At 50.3% G+C, this 12,195-nt stretch overlaps 1 protein-coding gene across 2 annotated transcripts in view; it reads right to left on the bottom strand.

The window, feature by feature from the left end:
* Positions 1-12,195, bottom strand: part of RELB (RELB proto-oncogene, NF-kB subunit) — a 41,991-nt gene that overhangs the window by 1,892 nt on the left and 27,904 nt on the right. For both annotated transcript variants that reach the window (XM_030913324.1, XM_030913323.1), the window contains 3 exons: positions 6,028-6,243; positions 4,480-4,548; positions 4,266-4,343 (listed from right to left, as the gene is read on the bottom strand). In XM_030913324.1, coding sequence (XP_030769184.1) covers positions 4,266-4,343; positions 4,480-4,548; positions 6,028-6,243 — 363 coding nt within the window. The remainder of the gene's footprint in view (positions 1-4,265; positions 4,344-4,479; positions 4,549-6,027; positions 6,244-12,195) is intronic.

Below are 12,195 nucleotides of genomic sequence, written 5' to 3'. Positions count from 1 at the left end.
AGGTCAGAAGTTCAAGATCAGCCTGGCCAACATGGCAAAACCCCGTCTCTCCCAAAAATACAAAAATTAGTTGGGTGTGGTGGTAGGCGCCTGTAATCTCAGCTACTCGGGAGACTGAGGCAGGAGAATCACTTGAACCTGGGAGGCAGATGTTGCAGTGAGCCGAGATCGTGCCACTGCACTCCAGCCTGGGCAACAGAGCAAGACTGTCTCAAAAAAAAAAAAAAAAAAAAGGGACTCTCTTTTTGGAACAAGACAAACCTTAGAGACACAAGGCTACTGGGACTCTTTTCTAGCCTTCCTTGCAGTCTGATGCGATCATGTGACTAAGTTCTGCTAACTGGAATGTGGGCATAATGGCTGGAGCTACAACAGCCACCTTGCACCATGAGATGGCAAACTGAAAATGACAGAAACCTGGGTCTCTTGATGATCATGCAGTCACCAGATCATCCCTGGAACACACCTACAGACTGTTTCTTGTTTCTTGTTTTTGCCTTGTCACCAGGCTGGAGCACAGTGGCACCATCTTGGCTCACTGCAACCTCCACCTTTTGGGTTCAAATGATTCTCCTGCCTCAGCCTCCCGAGTAGCTGGGACTACAGGCATGTGCCACCACACCCAGCTAACTTTTGTGTTTTTAGTAGAGATGGAGTTTCACCACGTTGGCCAGGATGGTCTCTCTCCCTTGACCTCGTGATCTACCTGCCTTGGCGTCCCAATATGCTGGGATTACAGGTATAAGCCACAGTGCCAGGCATGTTTTTTGTTGTTGTTTTGAGAAGGGTCCCGTTCTGTCCCTCAGGCTAAAGTGCAGTGATGCAATCTTGGCTCCCTGCAACCTCCACCTCCTGGGTTCAAGTGATTCTCCTGCCTCAGCCTCTGAGTAGCTGGGACTACAGATGTGCACCACCACACTTGGCTAATTTTTGTATTTTTAGTAGAAACCGGGTTTTACCATATTGGCCAGGCTGGTCTCAAACTCCTGGCCTGAAGCAATCCACCCGCCTCAGCCTCCCAAAGTGCTGAGATTATAGGCATGGGCCACTTTCAGTCCCTATGGACTATTTATGTGAGACAAGAAATAACTTTCTATCCTGCTGAAGCCCCTGTTATTTTGGGTTTTGCTGTAAATGCAGTTAAATGTGATCACAGGTTGGGTGCAGTGGCTCATGCCTGTAATCCCAGCACTTTGGGAGGTTGAGACAAGCAGATCACTTGAGGTCAGGAGTTCGGGACCAGCCTGGCCAACATGGTGAAACCCCGTCTTTACTAAAAATACAAAAATTAGCTGGGCACGGCACCATGTGCCTGTAATCTCAGCTACTCAGGAGGCTGAGGCAGAAGAATGGCGTGAACCCGGGAGGCAGAGGTTGCAGTGAGCCAAGATCACACCACTGCACTACAGCCTGGGCGACAGAGCGAGACTCTGTCTCAAAAAAAGGAAAAAAAAAAAAAAGCAAGTTCCTAATATCTCCTGGGCACTAACTCTGCGCCAACCACCATGACAAATAACTGTACGACATCATCTCACTAAATTGGGGAAAGGACTGTAAGAGACAGGGCCTCCATCTGACAGATGAGTAAAGTAAGGCTTACAGAGGTCACACAGCAGCTAAACTGTGGGCTCAGATTTCAAACCCAGTCTGATCCCAGAGGCCACACTCCTAACCATTACACTGCAGTGCCTTGGCGGTACTGCTTCCACAAGGGAGGGGTGCTTTAGACCTTGGGAAACTGGGATGCTGGGGAAGGTGGATGAATAGGGAAGGGGGTTTAGGAAATTGGAGAGCAAAGATTGGTGAAGTGGGCTAGGATTGGTGGTTGCTAGGGGCAGAGCTATTAGGCATTGGTTACCAGTTGCAGGGGAGGGGGAAGAACAGGTGGAGCTTCAAATCTCCAGGGTGGGACTAGGTCAGGTGGTCCAGGCTCAGCAGTCTGAGTGGTTAGTAGCTGGCTAGGAGCTGGGTACCTTAGCTGGGTGTTGGGGGCTATGTTTTTAGAGTTGGTGGTCAGTGGGTAGAGACTTTTTCTCTTTTCTTTTTCTTTTCTTTTCTTTCTTTTCTTTTTTTTTTTTTTGAGACAGAGTCTTGCTCTGTTGTCCAGGCTGGAGTGTAGTGGCGCCATCTTGGCTCACTGCAACCTCCATCTCCTGAGTTCAAGTGATTCTCGTGCCTCAGCCTCCCGAGTAGCTGGTACTACAGGTGTGCGCCACCACACTCAACTAATTTTTGTATTTTTAGTAGAGACGGGGGTTTCACCACGTTGGCCAGGATGGTCTCGAACTCCTGACCTCAGATGATCCGACCCCCCTCAGCCTCCCAAAGTGCTGGGATTACAGACGTGAGCCACCACACCCAGGCATCTTTTCTTTTCTTGTTTCTTTTCTCTTCTCTTCTTGAGACGGAGTCTTTCTTTGTTGCCCAGGCTGGAGCTCAGTGGCACAATCTCAGCTCACCGCGACCTCTACCTCCTGGATTCAAGCAATTCTCATGCCTCAGCCTCCCGAGCAGCTGGGACCACAGGCATGGGTCACCACGCAAATTTTTGCATTTTTAGTAGAGACAGGGTTTCACCATGATGGCCAGGCTGGTCTCGAACTCCTGGCTAGAGATTTTTTTTCTGAGGGCAGCCAGATAGGATTGGGGTTCATGGGAGCTGGAAACTGGCATGTGAGTTGAGATGAAGGCAAGGGTAGAACAGGCCAGAGACAGGCTCTGAATCTGAGGTTGGCTGGCTTCAACCACCACCCCCATTCATCCATCATCAACTCCCTGCTACCTATGCCATATATATCACCACTCATCTACACAGATGCCCAGGGGCCACCTCCCTGTTCCACCAGGGGTCTGCTACTGTGTGGCCTCAGGCAAGAGACTTCACCTCTCTGGGCTTCAGTTTCCTCACCTGTAAAACAGGGGAATGACAGCACATACCTCACAGGTTAAGTGAATAAACTCACAGAAAGCACTTAGATGCCTGTCATACAGTATCCATGAGAAGAAATATATTAAGAACCAGGCGCTGTGGCTCATGCCTGTAATCCCAGCACTTCAGGAGGCTAAGGTGGGAGGATCACCTGAGGTCAGGAGTTCGAAACCAGCCTGGCTAATGTGGCAAAACCCCATCTCTACTAAAAATACAAAAATTAGCCAGGCATGGTGGTGGGCGCCTATAGTCCCAGCTAATTGGGAGACTGAGGCAGGAGAATCTCTCAAACCTGGGAGGCAGCAGTTGCAGTGAGCCAAGATCATACTACTGTACTCTAGCCTGGGCAACAGAGATTCTGTCTCAAGAGAAAAAAAAAAAAAAAAAAAAAGAAGAAGAAGAAGAAGAAGAAGAAATGTATTAAGAGTCAGGCACTGTGGGTCATGCCTGTAATCCCAACACTTTGGGAGGCTAAGGAGGAGAATGGCTTGGGCTCAGGAGTTCAAGACCAGCCTGGGCAACATGGCAATACCCCGTCTCTACAAAAAATACAAAAATTAGTCAAGCATGGTGATGCATGCCTATAGTCCCAGCTACTCAGGAGGCTGAGGTGGGAGGATCGCTTAAGTCCAGCAGGTTGAAGCTGCAGTGAGCCATGGTTGTACTACTACACTCCAGTCTGGGTGAGAGAGAGAGACTATCTCAAAAAAAAAAAAAAAAAAAGAAAAAGAAAAAAGGCCAAGTGTGGTGGCTCATGCCTGTAATCTCAGCACTTTGGGAGGCCAAAGAGGGCAGATCACTTGAGGTCAGGAGTTCAAGACCAGCCTGGCCAATATAGTGAAACCCCGTCTCTACTAAAAAATACAAAAATGAGCCAGGCGTGGTGGTGCATGCCTGTAGTCCCAGCTACTCAGGAGCCTGAAGCAGGAGAATCGCTTGAACTGGAGAGGCAGAGGTTGCAGTGAGCTGAGATCATGCCACTGTACTGCCGTCTGGGCAACAGAGCAAGACTCCATCTCCAAAAAAAAAGAAATAGAGTAAATTTTAAAACACCACTGACCTAAGTATGTACTGGGCCTTTTCAAAGGAGTCCCTGAGGCTCTGAGAGGTAGAGCAACTTAACGAAGGTCACATAGCAAGGAAATGGTCCAGAAGAGATCAGAACTTCCATTCTGTCTCCAGAGCCCTCATTCTTTCCACTGGATGTTGCTGGCTAAGTGCTGAGTGACTCGCCTTGTGGCTGCTCTTGGAGGGCGTGAAGAGGCCAGAAAAGCAGGGCTGCCACTTACCCTCTGCCCACCCAGGAGACAGGGGCTTATGTGTAGCTGGGACCCACCTGAGCCGTGGCTGGGCAGGAAGTGGTCCAGGATGGCTGGCTTTTTCTTCCGCCGTTTGCTCTCGATGCCGTGGGGGTCTAAGGGAAGGCAGAGATGAGGACCCCTGTTCCCCGACAGCCCTTCCTCCCCAGCCTGGGGGGGAAGGTCAGTGGGGTCAGCTGTCCCCTCCCCAGAACCTGGGGATGGGGGTGGAAAAGGGCAGAAGGCACACACCAGAGCTGTTCAACTCCCCAAGGACGTCGGGCATCCCCCGTTTCCGCTTCTTGTCCACGCCGTAGCTGTCTGTTGAGGAGATACCAGGGACATACAAGAAGTAATTCATCAATAATAATTAATTCCTTTATTTATTTATTTATTTTTAGAGACAGTTTTGCTCTGTTGACCAGGCTGGAGTGCAGTGGCACGATCTCGGCTCACTGCAACCTCTGCCTGCCAGGTTCAAGCAATTCTCCTGCCTCAGCTTCCCAAGTAGCTGGGATTACCGGTGTGTGCCACCACGCCCAGCTAATTTTTGTATTTTTTTAGTAGAGAGGGGATTTCACTATATGTTGGCCAGTCTGGTCTTGAACTCCTGACCTCAAGCGATCCACCTGCCTTGGCCTCCCGAAGTGTTGGGGATTACAGGTGTGAGCTGCTGCTCCTGGCCTCTATTTTTTTTTTTTTTTTAAGATGGAGTCTTGGCCGGGCGCGGTGGCTCACCCCTGTAATCCCAGCACTTTGGGCGGCCAAGGTGGGCGGATCACCTGAGGTCTGGAGTCTGAGACCAGCCTGATGAACACGGCGAAACTCAGTCTCTATTAAAAGTACTAAAATTAGCCAGGCGTGGTGGCAGGTGCCTGTAGTGAGTCTCGCTGTGTCGCCCAGGCTGGAGTGCAATTGGCTCACTGCAACCTCTGCCTCTCGGGTTCAAGCAATTCTCCTGCCTCAGCCTCCCGAGTAGCTGGGATTACAGACGCCCACCACCACGCCCAGCTAATTTTTGTATTTTCAGTAGAGACAGGCTTTCGCCGTGTTGGTCAGGCTGGTCTCGAACTCCTGACCTCAGGTGATCCACCTGCCTCAGCCTCCCAAAGTGCTGGGATTACAGGCATGAGGCACCGCGCCTGGCCTACACACTGGCCTCTTTGTTGTTCCTGGAGCACCCCAGGCACAATCCGGTCTCAGGACCTTTGCACCTGCTGTTCCAGCTGTTTAAAACACTCCTCCTCGGCTCTCACTACTTCCCTAGAAAACTTCCCGCTTAGTCATCCTCCTGTCGTCAGCTCAGCTGTCCCCTCCTCCAAGAAGCCTTCCCTGATGCCCACAGCTAGGTTAGGTGCCCCCTTTGGGCAATGCGAGCCCTTGAGCACTTCATTCCAGTCCTGCCCACTCTGGTCATCACTGTGTGGGGACAGGCTGTCCCCCATCCTCAGGACTATAAGTCTCATGAGGACACAGCTAGAGGCTGTGTTGGTCACTGCTGTGTCTCTGGCAATACCGAGCACAGGCCCAGGCATGTGCAGGATGCTGAGGGAAGGAAAGACTAAATACTCTCCAAATGTCACAGGACAGCTACTATTATTTCCATTTTGCCCAGAAGAATGAGGCTCAGAGAGGCCAAGGTCACACAGCCAGTAAGCAGCAGAGCTGGGATCTGAACACTGTCTTTGTAGCTCTGAGCCTGCATTCTAGTTCTGCCTCTTTCCCATCCCCACTGGGGTCTCCCCAAGGCCGAAGACCTAGTCTCTGAGGTGTTGGGTCACCCTGGGTTGCTGTAGTTACCATGGTCGCGAGGCAGGTACGTGAAAGGCAATGGCTCGCTGCAGACCCCATCGGTGAGCCGCTGCAGGAAGACGTTGACTGTCACAGGCTCTACAATCTCCAGGTCCTCGTAGGGCGGCGTCTTGAACACAATGGCAATCTGGCGGTGCACGTCGGCCTGGGAGAAGTCAGCCCGACCTTCCCAGGAGGCCCTGCTGAACACCACTGATATGTCCTCTGGCAGGAAACGGGGGACATCAGCTAAGCCAGGACATCTGAGCCACTGCGCTCCCAACTTGCCCAGCCTCCCCCAAAATCAAGACTAATATTCCTTTTTTTTTTTTTTTTTTTTTGAGAGTCTTGCTCTGTCACCCAGGCTGGAGTGCAATGGCGCGATCTCGGCTCACTGCAACCTCCGCCTCCCAGATGCAAGAGATTCTCCTGCCTCAGCCTCCCATGTAGCTGACATTACAGGCGCCCACCACCATGCCTGGCTAATTTTTTTTTTTTTTTTTTTTTTTGAGACGGAGTCTTGCTCTGTCCCCCAGGCTGGAGTGCAGTGGTGCGATCTTGGCTCACTGCAGGCTCCGCCTCTGGGGTTCACGCCATTCATTCTCCTGCCTCAGCCTCCTGAGTAGCTGGGACTACAGGTGCCTGCCACCATGCCTGGCTAATTTTTTGTATTTTTAGTAGAGACGGGGTTTCACCATGTTAGCCAGGATGGTCTCTATCTCCTGACCTCGCGATCCACCTGCCTTGGCCTCCCAAAGTGCTGGGATTACAGGTATGAGCCACCACACTCCACCAATTGTTTGTATTTTTAGTAGAGATGGGGTTTCACCATGTTGGCCAGGCTGGTCTCGAACTCCTGACCTTAGGTGATCCTCCCACCTCGGCCTCCCAAAGTGCTGGGATTACAGGCGTGAGCCACCGTGCCCGGCCTTGTTTTTTTTGTTTGTTTGTTTTTGTTTTTGTTTTTTTGAGACAGGGTATTGCTCTGTTACCCAGGCTGGAGTGCAATGGCATGATCTTGGCTCACTGGAACCTCTGCCTCTCGGCCTTGAGATCTTCCTACCTCAGCCTCCCAAGTAGCTAGGATTACAGGCATGCACCACTACACCCAGCTAATTTCTTTTTGTATTTTTTGTAGAAAAGGGGTTTTGCCATGTTGCCCAGGCTAGTCTCAAACTCCTGGATACAAGCAATCCTCCCACTTTGGCCTCCCAAAGTGCTGGGATAACAGGAGTGAGCCACCATGCCTGGCCTCTAATATTCCTAAAAATAAAACTAATCACCAGGCACGGTGGCTCATGCCTATAATCACAGTGCTTTGGAAGGCCAAGGCGGTGGATCACTTGAGGTCAGGAGTTCGATACTAGCCTGACCAACGTGGTGAAACCCCATCTCTACTAAAAATACAAAATTAAGCTGGACGTGGTGGCTCACACCTGTAATCCCAGCACACTGGGAGGCCGAGGAGGGTGGATCACCTGAGGTCAGGAGTTCAAGGCCAGGCTGACCAACATGGTGAAACCCTGTGTCTCGTAAAAATACAAAAATTAGTGGGGTGTGGTGGTGGGCGCCTGTAATACCAGCTACTCAGGAGGCTGAGGCAGGAGTATCACTTGAACCCAGGAGGCAGAGGTTTCAGTGAGCCGAGATCACACCACTGTACTCCAGCCTGGGTGACAGAGTGAGACGCCATCTCAAAAAAAAAAAAAAAAAAAAAGGCCGGGCACGGTGGCTCAAGCCTGTAATCCCAGCACTTTGGGAGGCCGAGGCGGGCGGATCACAAGGTCAGGAGATCGAGACCATCCTGGCTAACATGGTGAAACCCCGTCTCTACTAAAAAATACAAAAAACTAGCCGGGCGAGGTGGCAGGCGCCTGTAGTCCCAGCTACTCGGGAGGCTGAGGCAGGAGAATGGCATGAACCCGGGAGGCGGAGCTTGCAGTGAGCTGAGATCTGGCCAGTGCACTCCAGCTTGGGTGACAGAGCGAGACTCCGTCTCAAAAAAAAAAAAAAAAAAAAAAAATTAGCCAGGTGTGGTAGCACACACCTGTAGTCCCAGCTACTTGGGAGGCTGAGGCAGGAGAATCACTTGAATCAAGGAGAGAGAGGTTGCAGTGAGCTGAGATTGCGTCATTGCACTCCAGCGTGGGCAACAAGAGCGAAACTCCGTCTCAAAAAAAAAAAAAAAACGAATCATAGTGGCAGCTAACTTTCTATTGAGCACCTATTATGTGCCAGTCACTAGGTGTTTTATGTATATATATATATTTTTTGTTTGTTTGTTTGTTTGTTTGCTTGTTTTTGAGACGGAGTCTCACTCTGTCACCCAGGCTGGAGTGCAGTGGTGCGATCTCAGCTCACTGCAAGCTCTGTCTCCTGGGTTCACACCATTCTCTTGCCTCAGCCTCCCAAGTAGCTGGGACCACAGGCACCCGCCACCACGCTTGGCTAAGGTTTTGTATTTTTAGTAGAGACAGGGTTTCACCGTGTTAGCCAGAATGGGCCGATCTCCTGACCTCGTGATCCGCCCGCCTCGGCCTCTCACAGTGCTGGGATTACAGGTGTGAGCCACTGTGCCCGGCTTTTTTTTTTTTTTTTTTTTTTTGATATAGAGTTTCGCTCTTGTTGCCCAAGCTGGAGTGCAGTGGCACAATCTTGGCCTCCCAGATTCAAGCAATTCTCCTGCCTCAGCCTCCCAAGTAGCTGGGATTACAGCCATATGCCACCACGCCTGGCTATTTTTGTTTTTTTGTTTGTGCGTTTTTGAGACAGAGTCTCATTCTATCTCCAGGTTGGAGTGCAGTGGCATGATCTCGGCTCATTGCAACCTCCGACTCCCTGGTTCAAGCAATTCTCCTGCCTCAGTCTCCCGAGTAGCTGGGATTATAGGCATGCGCAACCATGCCCAGCTAATGTTTGTTTTTTTTTTTTTTTTGAGATGGAGTCTCGCTCAGTCGCCCAGGCTGGAGTGCAGTGGCGCGATCTCGGCTCACTGCAAGCTCCGCCTCCCGGGTTCACGCCATTCTCCTGCCTAAGCCTCCCAAGTAGCTGGGACTACAAGCGCTCACCGCCACGCCCGGCTAATTTTTTTTTTTTGCATTTTTATTAGAGATGGGGTTTCACCATGTTAGCCAGGATGGTCTTGATCTCCTGACCTCGTGATCCGCCCGTCTCGGCCTCCCAAAGTGCTGGGATTACAGGCTTGAGCCACCGCGCCCGGCCATGTTTGTATTTTTAATAGAGACGGAGTTTCACCACGTTGGCCAGGATGGTCTCAATCTCCTGACCTCGTGATTTGCCCACCTCAACCTCCCAAAGTGCTGGGATTACAGGTGTAAGCCACTGCACTTGGTCTTGTTTTATGTATTTTTATATGTATTATCTCACTTAATCCTTATAACAATTTAAGAGGTAGGTAGAATTACTATCCCCCTCAAGTCCAGGGATCCTCAAGGTCACCCTCAGGTTGTTCAGTAAGAGGACTCAGGGGACAGCATACAGTCATACTCACAGCCATGATCTGTTATGGCAAAAGGATACCAGGCACAGTCAGCAGAGAAAAAAGGTGCCTGGCCAGGCGTTGTGGCCCACACCTGTAATCCCAGCCCTTTGGGAGGCTGAGGCTGGCAGATCACTTGAGGCCAGGAGTTCAAGACCAGACTGGCCAACACAGCAAGACCTTGTCTCAACAAGAAAATTAAAAAATTAGCCGCGCACTGTGGCGCACGCCTGTGGTCCCAGCTATTCAGAAGGCTGAGGTGGGAGAATCACTTGAGCCTGGGAGGTTGAGGCTGCAGTGAGCCATGATCGCACCACTATACTCCAGACAGATGGAGAGCCTGGTTCTAAAAAAAAAAAGAAAGAAAGAAAAGGAAACTGAGGCTTGAAAGTGTTGAGATGTCACACAACTGGTAGTGGAAGAGTCAGGATTCATGATGGTATTCTGCCTGCTATTTATTTTTTTTGTCTTACTGCATTGCCTGTCATCACAGTAACTCCATGTACTGAGGCTTTATATGTGTCAGATATATATAGATTGCCTCTAAGTCGCACAACAACTCTATGAAGAAGGTACTATTAGGTACCTTATTATATAGAGAAGAAAATGAAGGCACAGAGAAGTAAAGTCACTTGTCCAAGGTCACACAGCCAGCAAGTGTTAGAGCCAAGATGGGAACCCAGGAAGGCTAGAACGCTTCACTACCAACTCTGTTTTAACTTCGGGAAGTTACTAGATAACTCTGGAACCAGTTTCTTCACTTTATTGTATTTTATTTTGAGACAGAGTCTCACTCCATTGCCCAGGCTGCAGTGTAGTGGCACCATCATAGCTCACTGTAACCTCCAACTCCTGCACTTAAGCAGTCCTCCTACCTCAGCCTCCCAAGTAGCTGGGACTTTAAGCACATGCCCCAACATGCCTGGCTATTTTATTTTACTTTATTTTATTTTATTTTTTGAGACAGAATCTCACTGTGTTGCCCAGGCTGGAGTGCAATGGCATGATCTCGGCTCACTGCAACCTCTGTCTCCCAGGTTCAAGTGATTGTCATGCCTCAGCCTCCCAAGTAGCTGGAATTACAGGTGTGAGCCACCACACTCAGCTAATTTTTATATTTTTAGTAGAGACAGGGTTTCACCGTGTATGTTGGCCATGCTGGTTTTGAACTCCTGACCATAAGTGAGCTGCCACCTTGGCCTCCCAAAGTATTGGGATTACAGGTGTGAGCCACCATTCCTGGCCTAATGCTTGGCTATTTTTTAATTAAAATAAAAAGAATTTATTTATTTTTTTTTTGTAGAGACAGGGGCTTGCTATGTTGCCCAGACTGGACTCAAACTCCTGGGCTCAAGTGATCCTCCCTGCTCAGCCTCCCAAAGTGCTGGGATTACAGGCATGAGAGACATGCCCAGCCAGTTTGTTTTTGGTTTTGATTTTTTGAGACAGGGTCTGTCTCTGTCGCCCTGCCTGGAGAGCAGTGGTGCAATCTTGGCTCACTGCAGCCTCTGCCTCCCAGGCTCAAGTAATCCTCCCACCTCAGCCTCCCAAGTAGCTGGGACTACAGGTGCGCACCACCACACCTGCTAAATTTTTTATTTTTTCTAGAGACGGGGTTTCACCATGTTGCCCAGGTTGGTCTTGAACTCCTGAGCTCAAGTGATCTGCCCGCCTCAGCCTCCAAAAGTGTGCTAGGATTACAGGCATGAGCTGCTGTGCCCAGCTGTTTACTTTTTTGTTTGTTTGTTTGTTTTGAGATGGAGCTTTGCTCTGTCACCCAGGCTGGAGTGCAGTGGCATAATCTTGACTCAGTGCAACCTATGCATCCCAGGTTCATGCGATTCTCCCATCTCAGCCTCCCGAGTAGCTGGGATTACATGTGTGAGCCACCACACCCAGCTCATTTTTGTGTTTTTTAGTAGAGATGGGGTTTCACCATGTTGGCCAGGCTGGTCTCGAACTCCTGACCTCAGGTGATCCGCCCACCTTGGCCTCCCAAAGTGCTGGGATTGCAGGCATGAGCCACTGCGCCCAGCCCTAATTTCTGTATTTTTAGTAGATACGGGTCTTCACCATGTTGCCCAGGCTGGTCTCGAGCTCCAGAGCTCAAGTGATCCGCCTGCCTCAGCCTCCCAAAGTGCTGGGATTACAGGCTTGAGCCACAGTGACCAGCTGTCTTTTTTTTTTTTTAAAAAAAAAGCCTGTTTGAGGAAGGGCCATTTGAACAGATGTGAATGAAGTGGAGTTACTTCTTCTTTTTTTTTTTTTTGAGACGGAGTCTCGCTCTGTTGCCCAGGCTGGAGTGCAGTGGCCGGATCTCAGCTCACTGCAAGCTCCGCCTCCCAGGTTCAGGCCATTCTCCTGCCTCAGCCTCCTGAGTAGCTGGGACTACAGGCGCCCGCCACCTCGCCCGGCTAGTTTTTTGTATTTTTTAGTAGAGACGGGGTTTCACCGTGTTAGCCAGGATGGTCTCGATCTCCTGATCTCGTGATCCGCCCGTCTCGGCCTCCCAAAGTGCTGGGATTACAGGCTTGAGCCACCGCGCCCGGCCGAAGTGGAGTTACTTCTTCTGTCGTCTGTTTGCTTTGCCCATAGCCCTTATCACAACCACCATAAACCGTTCATTTATGCAATTCCACCCTTAACATCAGAGTCCTCTGGACATGTCGTGAGCTCTG

Source organism: Rhinopithecus roxellana, chromosome 12 (genome assembly GCF_007565055.1).
Source record: "Rhinopithecus roxellana isolate Shanxi Qingling chromosome 12, ASM756505v1, whole genome shotgun sequence".
NCBI lineage: Eukaryota > Metazoa > Chordata > Mammalia > Primates > Cercopithecidae > Rhinopithecus > Rhinopithecus roxellana.
The sequence above is the reverse complement of the archived record's forward strand: the minus strand, read 5'-3'. Positions and strand labels throughout refer to the sequence as shown.